The sequence below is a fragment of the Gopherus flavomarginatus genome, chromosome 8 (assembly GCF_025201925.1).
Source record: "Gopherus flavomarginatus isolate rGopFla2 chromosome 8, rGopFla2.mat.asm, whole genome shotgun sequence".
NCBI lineage: Eukaryota > Metazoa > Chordata > Testudines > Testudinidae > Gopherus > Gopherus flavomarginatus.
The window spans coordinates 65107961-65126298 of record NC_066624.1 but is presented as its reverse complement, the minus strand read 5'-3'; the positions used below and the strand labels follow the sequence as shown (position 1 = coordinate 65126298).

At 41.6% G+C, this 18338-nt stretch overlaps 1 protein-coding gene across 3 annotated transcripts in view; it reads left to right on the top strand.

The window, feature by feature from the left end:
- Positions 1 to 17637, top strand: part of PCCB (propionyl-CoA carboxylase subunit beta) — a 101935-nt gene extending 84298 nt beyond the window's left edge. Inside the window, exons 15-17 of one of the 3 annotated variants that reach the window (XR_007775972.1) lie at positions 15200 to 15271; positions 16207 to 16490; positions 17072 to 17637. Coding sequence is in view for 2 of the 3 variants with exons in the window: in XM_050965524.1 (XP_050821481.1) it covers positions 15200 to 15225 (26 nt within the window). In the remaining variant the exon portion in view is untranslated. Of the gene's footprint in view, positions 1 to 15199; positions 15272 to 16206 lie in introns of all 3 variants that reach the window. The other 2 variants (XM_050965524.1, XM_050965523.1) reach the window with 2 other exon arrangements.
- The last annotated feature ends 701 nt before the right edge of the window (positions 17638 to 18338 follow it).

Genomic DNA, 18338 nt, shown 5'->3' with positions numbered 1-18338 from the left:
CATAGTAACTCTTGCTTCGGTCCTCACTACACTGGATCCCATGGATTAGTCCCTTACACTCGACTTACAGGATGCTTACATACACAAAATATCTGTTTTATGGCTCTGGGGAGTCAGTACCAATTCACAATTGTGCTGTTCGGAATTTCATCAGCACTGAGGGTGTTTACAAAGTGCCTATCAGTAATTGCAGCTGATCTGCGCATATACAAGGGTTGTATATTTTCCCACACAAGCCAATCAACTACGTAAGGGAGAAGTTGTGGATACAGGTCATAGTGGCAGTAAAGAAAGTGATTCATTTATTTCCATTCCTGAATTTGAGGATTAACTTTAAAAAGTGAAATCTGATTCTATCACAGTCCCCTGAGTTCATTGGTGCTCTCTTAGTCTCAATAGCAACGAGTGCATTCCTCCCACCATACAGTTTTCAAATTTTTTTAAAAAAACCCTGATTTTCCACTTCGCACTTACCCTCAAACAATAATAAAGAGGTGCCTCAAACTTCTTGGTCATCTGGGTTTATGTACATTTGTAATCCCATTTGCCAAGTTACATATCAGTCCATTTCAAATGTGGATCAAGTCTGTTTACAGACCAGCAATCCTTGATATGCCAATGAAAGTGCTGATTCCAGATAAGATTCTATCCTCAATGGAATGGGAGATGATAGAGGGAACTGTATGTGTGGAAATTCCATATATCCTCTGATGTGTGTCTAAAACTTTGATAATAGATGCATCCAAGATGAACTGGGGCAGGGCCGGCTCTACCATTTTTGCCACCCCAAGCCAAAAAAAAAAAAAAAAGCCATCTGAACTGCCAAAGCAAAAAAGGCTGCCCGGACTGTGCCGCCCCAAGAACGGACGGAATGCCACCCCTTAGCATGCGCCGCCCCAGGCACGTGCTTCCTCTGCTGGTGCCTGGAGCCGGCCCTGAGCTGGTGAAAACATTTATATCATATTCAGGCTTATGGCCTCTGGTCTCATCTAGAATCCACGATTCACATAAATGTACCAGAACTAATGGCGGTGACTTAGGTAGAAATGTTTTGCAAACTAATCATAAAGAATTCTTCAAATTCTCACAGACAATTCCACAGCTACCTATTACTTAGACGGGGAGGCACACGATGAGGTCGTCTTTGACAACAACCCATAAAGCTTTGGGAATGATGCATTCAGAATCACACCAATCTGACAACTCTTTAATTCGCTGGAGAGAAAAATGGTTTAGCAGATTCATTAAGCAGGAAATTACACATCCTATGAATGGCAATTAAAAAATTGAATACTAAACCAGATTTTCTAAAAGTGAGGGCTTCCCCAGATACACTTAATTGTATCAGTTCAAAACAGGAAATGTCCTATATTCTCAAGAAGGAAAGAGTCCAGGATTTCTAGCAAGCACATTCACAACACACTCCCAGTCCCGGATTTTTCCCAAAACCATGTGTACGCCAATCTCCAGCCCCCTCTGGGACAGTTAAGAGGAATAATAAGATTTGTTCCTCTAAAGACACAAAAACATATCACAAATCTTATTAACCTAACTGAGTGTAAATATACCCTTCCCTTTAAACATAGCACTGTTGTTTATGGTAAAAATGAAGTGAATTTATTAATAAAACATGCACAGGATTAAGTGAGCTCAGGTATAAAGAACAAAGATAGAATTACAAGTAAAACAGAATATGTTTCTATCTAAAATTTAATATAGCAGGATACAGGCTTTATTCAAGATGGTTTCTCTCACCAGGAATTTTCTTACTAGCAATGGCTGACTTTCCCTCAGTCGGACCTCCTTATTTCTCTTCTTGTCAAGGTACAAGGTACTAATTTCTTCATCTTAGATGAAAGATCTTTACCTAAGGCATGTTTCACACATATATTCGATTCCAAGACTTTGATCTCCTGCTTGGTTGAGGAACTCATCTTACACAACTTGCAGCTTGTGTCTGTCTAGTGATGGATGCCAAAAATGGCTTTTGTCCTTGCTTATATCTCCCAAAGCTCAATGACGTTGTTTCAAGAGACAGGATGACCTCGTGCTGTTCTTCCTTTCCTGTGGGCTTCCCATCTCCTATATCAGGGGTGGGCAAACTTTTTGGCATGAGGGCCAGATTGGGGTTGCAAAACTGTATGGAGGGCTGCGTAGGAAAGGCTGTGCCTCCCCAACAGCCTGGCCCCCACCCCCATCCTACCCCTCCCACTTCCCACCCTCTGACTGCCCCCCACAGAACCTCCAGCCCATCCAAACCCCCTGCTCCTTGTCCCCTAGCCATCTCCTCGTGGGACCCCCTGCCCATAACCACCCCCGGGACCACACCCCCTATTCAACCACCCTGCTCCCAGTGCCCTGACTGGTCTGACCTCATCCACACGCCCACCCCTTGACAGGTCCCCTGGGACCCTACACCTATCCAACCCCCCCTGCTCCCTGTCCCCTGTCTGAACATAAGAATGGCTGTACTGGGTCAGACCAAAGGTCCACCCAGCCCAGTATTCTGTCTAGCAACCGTGGCCAATGCCAGGTGCCCCAGAGGGAGTGAACCTAGCAAGTAATGATTAAGTGATCTCTGTGCTGCTGTCCATCACCACCCTCTGACAAACAGAGGCTAGGGATACCATTGCTTACCCATCCTGGCTAATAGCCATTAATGGACTTAACCTCCATGAATTTATCCAGTTCTCTTTTAAACCCTGTTATAGTCCTAGCCTTCACAACCTCCTCAGGCAAGGAATTCCACAAGTTAACTGTGCACTGTGTGAAGAAGAACTTCCTTTCATTTGTTTTAAACCTGCTGTCCATTAATTTCATTCGGTGGCTCCTAGTTCTTATATTATGGGAACAAGTAAATAACTTTTTCTTATTTGCTTTCTCCATATCACTCATGATTTTATATACCTCTATCATATCCCCCCTTAGTCTCCTCTTTTCCAAGCTGAAAAGTCCTAGCTTCTTTAATCTCTCCTCATATGGGACCCGTTCCAAAACCCTAATCATTTTAGTTGCCCTTCTCTGAACCTTTTCTAATGCCAGTATATCTTTTTTGAGATGAGGAGACTACATCTGTACGCAGTATTCAAGATCTGGGCGTACCATGGATTTATATAAGGGCAATAAGATATTCTCCATTTTATTCTCTATCACCTCTTTAATTATTCCTAACATCCTGTTTGTTTTTTTAACTGCCGCTGCACACTGCATGGACATCTTCAGAGAACTGTCCATGATGAGGCCGAGATTTTTTTCCTGATTAGTTGTAGCTAAATTAGCCCCCCTCATATTGTATGTATAGTTGGGGTTATTTTTCCCAATGTGCATTACTTTACATTTATCCGCATTAAATTTCATTTGCCATTTTGTTGCCCAATTACTTAGTTTTGTGAGATCTTTTTTAAGTGCTTCACAGTCTGGTCTTATCTTGATCATAGTATCATCTGCAAACTTTGTCACCTCACTTTTTACCCCTTTCTCCAGACTGCCCCAACCCCTATCCATACCCCTGCCCCTAATGGCCGCCCCAAGACCTCACCCCCATCCAACTCCCCTGCTTCCAGGCCCCAGACTGCTGACCCCTATCCACACCCCTGCCCCTTGACAGGCCCCCCTGGCACCCCACACCTATTCAACACTTCCCTGTCCCCTGACCCCTATCCACACCCCTACCCCCTGACAGCCCCCTCAGGACTCTCACGCTTATCCAGCCCCCATCCCCTGCCCCCCCCCGAGAACCTCTACCCCATCCAACTGCCCCCTGCTTCCTGTCCCCTGACTGTGCCCTGGGACCCTCCATCCCTTATCCCACCCCCTGGTCCCTTTACCATGCCGCTCAGAACAGCATGTCTGGCAGCCGTGCTGCTCGGCCGGAGTGCACCACCCAGAGCACAGCCCACACAGTGGCATGGCTGTGGGGACAGCGGGAGAGGAGCCGGGGGTAGCCTCCACAGCTGGAAGCTCACAGGCTGGCAAGACGGTCTCGCAGGCTGGATGTGGCCCCGTGGCCATAGTTTGCCCACCTCTGTCCTGTATGATTTCTTTGTTAATGGTGCATCCATTGTTTCTGATTCCCCAATACTTAATTTATGTATGAGACAGATAGATAAGTGTGACATTCCCTACTGTCTGGGTAAGCTATACAATGACTCTCTAATTCCTTACATAGTGTTAATACATGTACAGTATTTCACAATGATATTGATCACCAATATGTCATTAGCTTTCAGAAAAGACCTCACTCTATTCACTTTTGTAACACAGTAATATTGTATACAGTCAGTTGGTTCAGAGCTTCTCCTGCCGACATAGTTACCTCCATTTGTGGAAGTGGTTTTATTATGTCAGTCGGAGAGCTCTCTCCTGTCAACATAGAGCAGCTACGTGAATGATCTTACAGCAGTGCAGCTGCAACCTCATAAGTGTAGACGGGACCTAAGACTTTCAGGGTTTTACATACAATAGCTCTGAAATTCAACTGTGTAGAATGCTTTCTAAAAAGTCCTGAAAACACAGAAATGTGGGGTTAGTCCACGTTTTTTTTTTTTACTGAGAGTTATCTCATAGTTATTGTGATGACGTGGCCTAGTCACTACATCATAAAACTAAAGTGTCACTTGGGATTTTTTAGCTACAAATAAAATGAACATAAGGCGCTTCAGTTTTCCTGCAAGGTAATGTAGGGTTAGTTAACCCATACAAGGGTGCATTGCTGACCTTGCTTGCTTACCTTGTGGGAAACACCTCAAGAGTCTCCAGTTAGGATTCTCCAGTGAGATAACTATCCTGCCATGAGAACTTATCCTTCAAAACTCTGCACTCTTTAGTAGCAGTCTTATGTACCCAAAAATTTAGGACCTCTCTGGCTAAGTGCATCAAACTACAAATAGTCAAGGACAGTTACAAAAACTCTGAAATCACTTTGTTTTTAAATGTATTTCATGCCTGTGGTCATCATGATGTTGAAATGTATATGTAATATGAGTTTGTTTCTTGCAGCTTCTGCTGGATTACTGAAAACTTTTTTTCCCAAAAGAGCTATATTAGGGAAATAATTAACTGTAATAAACATCAACATGGCGGGTAAGGTGAGGGTTTCAGCATATATTCTGTTGTTTTCTTAATACATTACCTTCAACCACCCCACTTGTATTTTTTTAAGTCACATTATCTTTGTGCTGTTATATTTCCCATCCCCAGTCATTGACTTCACTTGATTAAAATGTTATAGGTGATCTAATTAATTCAGATTAAAATGTTATAGGTGATCTAATTAATTCAAATTAAATTTTATCTCCAACAATAAAATACAAACAGATTTTTCTAAACCACAAAACATTGGAACTTAAGAAAATTTGAGCTATGTGCCTATGTAATTGTTGTGATGGCCTGTGAATGCTGAATTGTTGAGTTTGGCTTTCCATGCTTAAAACAGAATCAACCTCAAGAGTTCTTCTAGTCCAGCCCCCTGTACTCAAGGCAGGACTAAGTATTACCTAGACCATCCCTAACAGGTGATTGTTTAGCCTGCTTTTAAAAATCTCCAGTGACGGAGATTCCACAACCTCCTTTGACAATTTATTCCAGTGCTTAACTAATTTCTGCAATTTACATGTCAGACCTACAAAATAATGTCCAGTTACTTTACGGACAGATACTGTACATTTGCAATTATGTAAATGTTTTCTTCTGTGAACAATACTCAGGAAAATCTTTTGAGGAAGAAAATAGCACAAGTTTTGGAAGACAAGAAGAGTAACACATTGTAAAGGAATGAATAAAATTGTCAGACTTAACCTGCATCAATTTTCTGCTAACTTTTCTTTGGAAGGCATGCAGTACTTATTTTCATGTAATAGAACAGAATCATAGACTATTAGGATTGGAAGAGACCTCAGGAGGTCATCTAGTCCAACCCCCTTCTCAAAGCAGGGCCAACACCAACTAATCATTCCAACCAGAGCTTTGTCAAGCCAGGTCTTAAAAACCTCTAAGGATAGAGATTCCACCATCTCCTTAGGTAACCCATTCCAGTGCTTCACCTCCCTCCTAGTGAAATAGTGTTTCCTAATATCCAACCTAGACCTCCCCCACTGCTTCTTGAGATGATTGCTTCTTGTTCTGTCATCCGCCACCACTGAGAACAGACTAGCTCCATCCTCTTTGAACCCCCGCTTCAGGTAGTTGAAGGCTGCTGTCAAATCCCCCTCACTCTTCTCTTCTGCAGACTAAATAACCCCAGTTCCCTCAGCCTCTCCTCATAAGTCATGTGCCCTAGCCCCCTAATCATTTTCGTTGCCCTCTGCTGGATTCTCTCCAATTTGTCCACATCCCTTCTGTAGTAGGGGGGACCAAAACTGGACACAATACTCCAGATGTGGCCTCACCAGTGCCTAATAGAGGGTAATAATCACTTCCCTCAATCTTCTGGCAATGCTCCTGCTAATACAGCCCAATATGCCGTTGGCCTTCGTGGCAACAAGGGCACACTGCTGATTCATATCCAGCTTCTCATCCACTGTAATCTCCAGGTCCTTTTTTGCAGAACTGCTGCTTAGCTAGTCGGTCCCCAGCCTGTAGCGGTGCATGGGATTCTTCTTTCCTAAGTGCAGGACTCTGCACTTGTCCTTGTTGAACCTCATCAGATTTCTTTTGGCCCAGTCCTCCAATTTGTCTAGGTCACTCTGGACCCTATCCCTATTCTCTGGCATATCTAACTCTCCCCACAGATTAGTGTGATCTGCGAACTTGCTGAGGGTGCAATTCATCCCATCATCCGGATCATTAATGAAGATGTTGAACACAATCATGACTGACCCCTGGGGCACTCTGCTTGATACCGGCTGCCAACTAGATATTGACCCATTGATCACTACCTGTTGAGCCCAATAATCTAGCCAGATTTCTATCCACCTTATAGTCCATTCATCCAATCCATATACTTTAACTTGCTGGCAAGAATACTGTGGGAGACCATATCAAAAGCTTTGCTAAAGTCAAGATATATCACATCCATCGCTTTCCCCATATCCACAGAGCCGGTTATCTAATCGTAGAAGGCAATCAGGTTGGTCAGGCATGACTAGCGTTTGGTGAATCCTTGTTGATTGTTCCTGATCACCTTTCTCTCTTCCAAATGCTAGAATATAATAGAGGTATAGAATATAATGGAATCATAATAATGAATGATGGGCCTGATCCTCCAGCACTGGGATTATTTGCAATGTTAACACTAACTTTAATGGGAACAGGATTAAGATTTTTTTTGTATTTCCCACAGAATCTCTTGTGCTGCATATTTAATCACTGTAACAAATGTATTTGTCAGTTACATGACAAATGAGTATAAATTAAAAAATATTACCAAAAAATGTTGTAAATTAACTTTAGTTCTCTGTTATGTTGTTGTGATGTAATGTAGCCCTGTATTTGCACACTACTGTAGTAATCTTTGTACAAAGCATGCTGTGCAAGTTATCATTTGAAAACTCATAACCTGATGATCAGTGATATCAGGGTAGAATGCATATTGCAACATGGGAAAAGTGATGAATGTAAGATGAAATCATGACTGAAGTGTGTTTCCCAGGTAAATCTTGGGAGAGGCTAAACCAGTTTCTCAAAGACAAAGGGCAAGCTGATGCCCCAGCCAGATGTCAGGAACACAGATAGACTATCACCTATCAAATGGCCTTTTTTTGTCAAGGAAGAGGGGTAGGGAGAAAGAGATTTGCATCTTAGGCTATGTCTACTCTATTGCTTATGTTGGAATAACTTATGTCGCTGCAGGGGGTGTGAATAAATCACCCTCGTAAGTGACATAAGTTACACAGACATAAGCGCTGGTGTAGACAGTGCTATGTCAGCAAGAGAGCTTCTCCCAACAACATAGCTACTGCTGCTCACAGAGGCTGGAGTAGTTAAACTGAGGGGAGAGCTCTCCCATCAGTTAGAGCGGCTACATTAGAGAGCTTACAGTGGCACAGCTGCATCGGTGCAGTTGTGACACTGTAAATTCTCTAGTGTAGCCATGCCCTTAGCAACAAAACAGTGTGAGGTCTCCTTCCTCCACCAGACCCTGTCTCTTCGTTCTCAGCTGGAAATGCTTTTCAAAGAGGGACCAAAATTATAAAAAAGAATGGTAAACATCTGTATCCATCTCACTCTTTGCACTTAAGACGACAAAAGAAGCCGCCATTGGACTCTGGGGGAGGGGTCCTAACCTGAATAGTTTGGTCAGTAATGCTGTTGAACGCATGTGGTGAGAAACATTGCTTTAAATCTAACATAGCTTGTTGAATTAGACATTAGGAAGTGTTTTAGCTTTATTTTTCTTGTAACCATTTCTGACACTTATGTCTCTTTGCATCTACTCACTTAAAATCTCTCTTTGTAGTTAATAAACTTGTTTTATCTAACTCAGTGTGTTTAATTTAACTTAGTGTGTCTTAATTTAATTTAGTGTGTCTGGGTAACTCTAAGGTAACAAGCTAGTGTATATTATTCCCTTAAAGGAATAACAGACAGTACAGTTGAACTGATCAAGAGAGGGCTGGGCAGTACACGACATACATTTCTGGGAGGAAATCCCAGGACTGGGGATGTGTTGGGGTCACCTTGCAGAAGTGACCAAGGCTGGTAAAAGCCAGAGTGTATAACTCAAGTGTGACTGGCATGTTGCAGTTACACATAGCCCCTCTGGGTGTGCCTTGCATGCTGGAAGACTGTGAGGCAGCAAGACATTTTAAGGCACCCAAGTGAGACAGATTTCTGTTACCGATCTGACTGAGGCGTCAGGTGATCAGGCTGAGGTCGCAGGATCATTAGGGGAGGAGATGAAGGAGCACACCAAGTGACTAATTTTAAAGCTTGATTAATAAAACAACAGCAGTGAGTGCGGGAGATCCCCATGTCACTCAAAGGAAGAAAGCGATAGTGACCATGACCTAATCCACTTTCACACTCACGCACAACCCAAGGCTGGCCAAGACTGGGTGTAACGTAAGAAGAAGAGGAGGAAGGGTGGACGAGTGTTCTTTCCTGTGCACAGGCTGTCCAGGGTCCTCTGTTGATCTCCGACTTGCTTTGGCTCTCAGGAGGATTTTTATGTTCTGGGTTCTTTTGGGGGCATTTCATTCAGGGACCTCTGTCCCAGTCCAAACTGTCTTTCTGTGGCTTCCTCAGCTTTCCCAACACACACTGGCTTCAGAGACATGAGACTTTGTTTTCCCCGTCGCTAGCCTTCACATTCTTGCTAGTTTTTGCAGCCCCTGCAGTTCTGTTCAGCTGAATCCTCCTTTCTACAGCTGGTTGGGGTTGAAATCCAGGCCCCTGTCTTTCTTGGCAGGCAGCCAAGAGTTGGTTGTGTGCTGTGGCTTTGGGCTGGAGTCAGTGTCTTATCTTCAGACCTATCTGGAGCGTCAAGTTAACCCATTCCTTTCTCTCTTCCTCCCCCTTCAGCCTCTTGCAAACTGCAAAGGAATCTTTCACTCCACACTCACATCTTTAACCCTTCCCAAAATGCCTTACGATGCCTGCAACAGTGTTAGCAACATACAATGCTGATCTGCCTCCCCAGGAGACACCCTGAGGGAGGCGGCCATGGGGTTGTGATACAAGGTTGCATGGAAGTGTGACACAGTCCCTGTGTCTAGATTGCACGCTATATATAGAAGTTATCTAATATATCAAACAGCAACAACAAGCCATATATTTTCACTGAGCAATGATGTATATTTTTTTTTAATTCAACAACTAATTACAACCCTATAGTAAAAGTACACCTTTTGTATTCAAGCCATCACAGCTCATACTGTGTACAGATCTCTTTTATATAGATATGGTAACTCCTCACTTAAAGTCATCCCGTTTAATGTTGTTTCATTGCTGATCAATTAGGGAACATGTTTCTTTAAAGTTTTGCAATGCTCCCGTCTGTCGTTCGGCAGCTGTCTGCTTTGTCCACTGCTTGCAGGAAGAGCAGCCCATTGCAGCTGGCTGGTGGGGGCTTGGAACCAGTGTGGACCAGCAGCCCTCCTATCAGCTCCCCGGTTCCCTAAGCTCCCTGTGCAGCAGTTGCCCAGCAGGCTATCAGTTGCCGGCAGTTCAGCTGTCCCTTCCTCTACTTCCATGTGCTGCTCCTGCCCTTTGCCTTGGAGCTGCTGCCCGAGACTCCTGCTGGTTGTGCAAGGGAGAGGGGAGGAAGAGGAGAGCCGTCAGGGTGTCTCCCTCCCCCTGCTCCTGCACCCCACTTACCCCATCTTCCATAGAGCAGAGGGGGACACACAACAGGGCTCAGGACAGAGGGAGCTTGCTGGCAGCAGCTCCGGTATCAGCAAGCTGATCTAATTAACAAGGCAGTGTAGTTTAGAGTAGGGTTAGTATACTTAAAGGGGAAATGCACATCTTTCTCACACACAGTATGTGTCTCTGTCTTTGTCTGTGATGCTGTCTCCCCTCCCTCCATTTCTGCTGCCTTGTAGAGTGTGAGAGTTAACCCTTGAGGACTCAGCCAATTTAGCAGTAAGGCATTCCCTGGGAAATATCCCACCCTCTAACTCCTCCACCTCAACCAAGCTTCCCAATCATCACTGTGTACCAGTATTAAATTGTTTGTTTAAAAACTTATACTGTGTGTGTGTGTTTAATATATAAGTGTCTCTTGTCTGGTGAAAAAAATTTCCCTGGAACCTAACCCCCTCATTTATATTAATTCTTATGAGGAAATTGGATTCGCTTAACATCATTTAGCTTAAAGTCGCATTCTTCAGGAACATAACTACAATGTTAAGTGAGGAGTTACTGCATGCCTTATAACAAATCTAAGAGTTGTGAAAATATATAGTAATTGCTTAACTCCAACACTTGACTCCATCATCACATATCCATTTTCTTTTATTAGCAGATGGGGCACTTCCATTCTGCAAAAAATAGAAAGGTTGAAGTTGTGCACACCAGGAAACAAGCCCTACAACTCTTTGAACAGTATTATGGCAGTCCAAGGGCTGGACAACAAGGAATAGTCAAAATGAGAATTGCACTGACCTCAAGATACTATTGGCAAGGAATGATTAAAAAAAAATCCCAGACCTGATATGTAAAGGAATGAAACAAAATGCTGAAATATTTAGTTTTAATGTAAATACAAATTTTAAATTTACTTTGCAAATAAAAGCGACTAAGAGTCCTGTGGCACCTTATACACTAACAGAAGTATTGGAGCATAAGCTTTCGTGGGTGAATACCCAGTTCGTCAGACCCATGAAAGCTTATGCGTCAATACTTCTGTTAGTGTATAAGGTGCCACAGGAGACTCTGTCGCTTTTTACAGATCCAGACTAACATGGCTACCCCTCTGATACTTTGCAAATAAAGATATTTATACTTTGTGTGCAAGTGTAAACTCAGTTCCTTTGCAATAATATTCTAATACAGGAATGATAATGTCATAGTATTCACTCCAAACTAGGTTGAGAGAGATCTGCATTGCCAGAAAATGGGAAAGGAATTAAATTTGGATGTCACCTTGAAAAGCATAAAGGTGGATTTTGGAGGAGTAAACATCTACTACCTCTCTCTTGAAATTTCTTTTGCATCCTTTCCATCGTCAATGCATTAGGAATGGTCTCAGTGCAGACTACATTTATGTGGTACAAAATCTTATTCCCTTCCTTGGAAAGCAGTAAAGAATCTTTTAAAGAGTATCCAAGCTAGTTGTTTATCATTATCCATGCTTATTATTGCTAGACAATAAGGCATGGTGCATTTCTGTAGGTTATTCTTGTGTCATTTTTCCTATCCCTATTCCTATATTTCTTCTGTTTTGTTTGTTTGTGTTTTGTTTTCAAAAACAGAAAATAGATTCTTATTAGGTGGTTGGGGAAACCACATTACAGTGTTTACTCTATAGGGTCTTATTGCACGGGTGGGCAAACTTTTTGGCCCAAGGGCCACATCCGTGTATAGAAATTGAATGCCAGGCCATGAATGCTCATGAAATTGAGGGTGCAAGAGGGCAGGAGGGCTCTGGGGTGGGGCTGAGGATGAGGAGTTGCGGGTACAGGAGGTTGCTCTGGGCTGGGACCAAGGGGTGTGGAAGGCAGGAGGTGGATCAGGGCTGGGGCAGGGGAACTGGTCAGGGGGCAGGCTCCAGGCTGCACTTACCTCAAGCAGCTCTCAGAAACAGCAGCATGTTCTCCCTCCAGCTCCTACGCAGAGGCATGGCCAGGCGTCTCTGCGCACTGTCCTATCCGCAGGTGTTGCCCATGCAACTCCCATTGGCTATGGTTCCCAGACAATGGGAGCTGCAGGGGCAGCATTCAGAACCCCCTGGCTACCCCTATGTGTAGGAGCCAGAGCATGGGGGGATATGCTGCTGCTTCCGGGAGCCATGTGGAGTGGGGCTAGCCCCCGACCCTGCTCCCTGGCTGGAGCAGGGCAAGCCCCCAACCCCACTTCCTGGTGGGAGCTCAGGGGCCAGATTAACATGTCTGGAGGGCTGTATGTGGCCCCCAGGCCATAGTTTGCCCACCTCTGACTTATTGAGAATATTTAATAAGAGAGATCCAAAGTAACTTGTACCTAGGACAATAGGCCTTGGGAATTGGTGGGAGTGGATGTAATAGGGCCATTACCAGTGTGACAAAGTTCCTCCTCTACCTTGGTGGGTCCTGCACTTATTGGCAGATTTGCTCACCTCAGTGATCTTCCCCTCTTGTGGAACCCACAGTCTGGGTCAGCTCCTCCTGTGTCTGATCAGGAGTTGGGAGGTTTGGGGGGGCAGGGAACCCAAGCCCACCCTCTACTCCAGATTCCAGCCCAGGGCCCTGTGGATCGCAGCTGTCTATAGTGCCTCCTGTAACAGCTGCATGACAGCTACAACTCCTTGGGCTACTTCCCCATGGCCTCCTCCAAACACCTTCTTTATCCTCACCACAGGACCTTCCTCCTGGCATCTGATAATGCTTGTCCTCCTCAATCCTCCAGCAGTATACCCTCTCAGTCTCAGCTCCTTACCCTCTAGCTCCTCCCTGCCTGACTGGAGTGAGCTCCTTTTTAAACCCAGGTGTCCTGATTAGCCTGCCTTGATTGGCTGCAGATGTTCTAATTATAGTAGCTATCTCCACTGCCTTCTAGAAAGATCTTAATTGGCCCCAGGTGCCTTGATTAACCTGGAGCAACTGCCATTTGGTTACCAGAGTACTAGGGATTTGTTTAGCCTGGTGCTAACATACCTGTTTCTCAGTACTTTACTGTAGCCATCTGGCCTTGCCCCATCACACCAGCAACAAACACAGGGACACCAGTATATCTTGACAGTCACGTATTATCTTACAAAATGGGTGGCATAAGTCAGCACATGAGATGGCAAAGAAAATCTGTAAAATTATAAATTGATTTGGATGTCTACAGTGAATCTTGATGGATCTTGGTTCTGAATTCAGTAATGAGGTAATGACTTATTTTTGAGATTTTTTTCACCATTTCTTTAACCACAGTATCGGGTCATAGATATTTGACACTGACTATGGGCTTCATTGTCTTCATGAATTTTTTTTACTGTAAATTGTTGCTGACACATTTTTCTGTCTCCTTACCAATTTTTTTTATAACAAACTGATTGCAAACTTATTTTTCCATGTAGTTATTCTAAAAGATAGATTAGGAAACCACAGTAATTATGTGTAAAATCAATTTAAAATAGGAGAAGGAACATACATGCAGACATTTCCAAAGGAAACTTTATGGCATAATTTTGTTCTTTCACTTTAACCTGGCCCTTTGTGGGGAAAAATGGGGATATAACAGCTTCATCAGCTCATACCAGTCACAAACCAATGGACTGGATGAAAACAACAAATCCATCAAATTTTAGAGGGGGAAATTTCAATACTAAATACAAGTAGCATGCACCAGGCCATTAGCTACATATTGGTAATACCTCTTCAAGGTCACTTTATTACATTGCAACTCTTTTTATTGTATCACGTGTGAAATTAAAAATAATCAAAGGTCTGCATTGTGATCTCCTCCTTAGGCCTTCTTGATTCCATATAACCTGTCTCAATCAAGACATCATGTTAACTATTTGTTTTCACAAACTAATCAATCACCTTTTCTTACAGAGCACTGCGGAAGTTGGTTGATAACACTGGGAGTAATTGGGATGAATTTTTTTATAATGTTTTATTTTCTTTGAAATCTAAACTGCAAATGAGAACAAAAAATGTTATCCTTTCAGCTGTAGTATGACTTTGAAGCAACATTTCCAGAGAAAGGCTCAGAGAATTATACAATAAGTGTATTTAAATACCATCAGTACTTAAGTACTAAGTAGTAGCAAACACAGTGCTATGTAGGGGAATGAGTAAATACGGTAAGCATGTACTAAAATTGGGAAATACACTTGTAGCCAATTAGTTCATTTAATCTTCTATTTATTATTATGTCATGTGGTGTTCTGATCAATTCATATGCTATTTCATACATAATCAAATAGATTTAAGTTAATAGGCCATAGGCTTAAACATGCTTGACATGAATGGGTGATTTAGGAATAACCCTGCACTAGTAAGGTCATGAGATTACTGCAAAAGATGTGCCAGTAGGTAATGTTATGGAAAAAAAAAAACAGATTTAAATAAACTGCAAGCTGTTGTCCAAGATCATGAGACACATGATTGTAACATCATGGAAAGTCCTGTCCTGACTGCAGGGTACATGTTATGCATAGATGCTAATGAGAATAAGAGGAACTAAAAACAACCTATGTAAAATGAGGCACCCCAATATTCATGGAGTGTGAAAGTACAGATAAGGAAAAGAGGGTTTTCCTTAGAATATCTTTGAGGATGTGAGTATGACTAAATTCTTAGTCATTGCAAGCATTTTTGTAGGATTTACATATGCATGGATAATTGTAACTTTGCTTATTGCTTTAATACAAGTTTTATTGGTACTACAAGTTTTATGTCTGTGGTCAGTATCTTTGGACCTGTGTATTTCTAAAGTCTCCAAATTTGAGAAAAGCACCAGAGGTAATGTTCACTTTGAGCTTGAAACTGTAGCAACAGGAGTTGAACCCATGATAGTGTAATACAAAATTACTAAATTCAATTTAAATAAAAAAAGGCTACACACTGTAATCTAGATTGCATGGTTTGCCTAATTGACAAGTATAACTGCATTTTTCTTTTTTCAGAGAACACAGACTGGAATGCAAAATGATGTATTATTTCTTCCTTACAATGCACCAGGTCACTGGGTTATTGCAGTAAGATGTTTTCCATTGTTATACTTTGGGATTGTATCCACTAATGTAGTACTATATAATAGGATTCAAATACAGCGGTGATATAATTTCCTGTATTTTGTGGGTTTTCAATAAATTTAATAGATACAAATGAAAATGGAACTTCAGTGTAAGGCTTGAAATGCTGAGGACTGCAGTTTAAAAAAATAAATTGCTAGTCTGAAGAATTTGTTGTTAGATTAGTAATGTATATTTAAAAAATACACCAAGAAATTCACAATATGATTTTCTCTTGTGTATTAGTGAGATATTACATGAGTATCTGCATGCAATGTTTTGAAAAATCATAAAATTGTTGAAATTATATTACCAATAACATATACATTTTAAAATTATATATTATTAATGGAATCAAAAGAATTGTTAATAATTGAGCCCTTGTGTGATGAGACAAGAGATGTGAAAGAACCTTCTTGAGGAATTGGAGGTGATTTTTAGGTACTTTTTTCATAGTTTACAGGTAGTGTTACTGTGAAACTATTTTCAGTAAAGATGTTATAACAACAATGAAGACAATATGATCCTGATAGCTACAAATCAAAATGGAAACAACACATTCTTGTACTTACTCTGTTTAGTACTGGACATTGACTGAACTTGTAGGTTTTGAGCATGGACTTACTACTTCATTGAATGTGGACCCAAAATACTAGCATTTAGCATGAGTGTGAAGGTGGTGTTTGCAACACATGCCATAGCAAATCAAGTGATATATTGCATACCACTCTATACCATAATATGAAACAGTGTGTGTGTGATATATATACTATCAGCATGAAGTAATTGCAACCATTCATTAAATAGAAAAATAAAGGATTACTAAACATCTAGAGTACCTGTAAGAAAAAATGAAACCCACTTATAAAGTTGGCAACTATATGCCTTGTACATTTCAGATTGTACATCTACCGAGAAACTGGAAAATCCATAATGGGTCTCTGGAAAATAAAAATTGTGGAACACAGGAGACAAGCAGATGGGCACAACTGTGGGCCACTCATTCTAAAATTATTCAGTGTAAAATTTGTATTGTTGATGTGTAATTATGATGTGTTTTCTAATTAAAAATGTTAGTTTGTAGAAATGTATTTAGAGCATAAAGATATCAGTACTATGGAAATCACACAAGAGACTCTAACTATGTACAGAAGAAAAATCACAATTCTTTAATGAAAGTCAGGTAATAACTTTGTTTACAAGTACCTAGTGAGACCAGAGTATATGGGAAGATAACAGGAAAAGTGGAATAATGTCTTATCACAAAGTTATCTTAATACACATACAGTAGGATATGTCATAGGCTTGGTTCTCTAATGGTCTCTCTGTATGAATGTCTTTGATTAGTGAAAAGTGGGGAGTAGGTAGATGGTTGACATTGAAAGAGCAATGAAATCTAATTGGATATAGTGATATCCACTAGCAGTCAACTAAAAGTTTGAGATAGACAAGGGTACCAAATATAATTTAAAATATGACCCCCCAAAAGAAAAAAATATTTGCAAATCAGTAACTTAATACTTGAAATAATTGACATTCATGAAGAAATCAAGATTTCAATTTAGAGTTTTGGTCATAAGGTAATCATCATTTGATTACATTATATTGATTTTGCAGAGAGCATGAAGGAGCACTGCATATACTGTGCCTTGTCATACGTAAACAGTAAAATTAAGATTGCATGCTGATAAGAAACACAAAATTGCATAGTTAACACCATGTTTGAACAGATAAGTAAACAGAATACTGTATGATTGTTTACAGCACAAGAACAAAAGTCATGGCCCAAGACCCATCCAGTTGCATATAGACCTGATGGAATAACTTCGCTAAGGATCAGGATTGTTATAATAATTCCACATTAGTAAATATTTCCACTGCTGCTGACTAACTTTGACTAATGATTATATGTTCAAGGAATATTATTTTATAATTGTATGAATTTATTGAAATTATATTTAGCATAATTAGCTCTGTCACAATTTTCTCATCTATTACTTATCAAAGGTACAGTTTAACTCTTGTAAAAAGTAAGCATATGTGCCCTACCTTCCAGAGGAAACCAGTGAAGACATCCTAAGTGATAAAACAGAAAGAGAATGACTGCAGCAAGTGTGTATAGTTGGGATGTTTAAAAAAATGTATATTGTATGATTGTTTTCTTAAGGTCAATATTTTTATTTTTTGTTGGAATACAAATGTGTAATAGAGAAGTTAAATGTTAATGTTAATTTGAGTGAAGGAAAAATATGTTAATCACTTTCTAAAAATGGGTTTAGATGCTTGATTTTGAAATAATGTTGAAATGTAAAGTAAACTATTCTTGTTTATATACCTTGTTATAACAAGTTTTCAAAATATAAAAAATACCTGGATAGTAGCAAATTGTGACACAGCAGCACAACCATTTATCACAATTTGCTACATCCGGATCAGAGGATGGAAACGCTGGGAGGTGACAAATTGTGAGATGGCAGCAAAACAACCCCCCCATAGATGTCAGTAACTACTACCAGTAGCAAATTGTGATGACAGCAGTTTTAGACATTACAGCAGGCCAGGGTCCCTGCTAGGCTGCGCTGAGCCAAGACGAATCAGGCTTTTTGAGAGTCTGTGCCAGTCACAGCTGAAACATGCTGGGGTGGGGTCTGTTCTAAGTTGTGCTGAGCCAGGCTGGATGGTGGAGGTCTAGTCTTTGCTGTGCTGGGCCAGGTTGGGCAGGGGTCGGGGCTATGCTGAACCAGGTGTGGTGTGTGTGTGATGAATTGTACTAAGCTGTGTTGGGTGGGGGGGCCATGCTTGGCTGCGCTGAGTCATGCTGGGTTGGGGTCTAAGTTGGGCCGTGCTGAGCCAGGCTGTGGGCCTGTACTCAGCTCTACTGATCCAGGATGTGGGCAGGCTGGTGCCGTACTGAGCCATGCTGGGTGGTACAAGGTTGTACTAAGCTGGGATGTGCACGGGATGCATTCTGGGCTGGACAGGATTGAGGAGGGGGTCTGTGCTGAGGGGAGTTCATGCTGGATGATGCCAG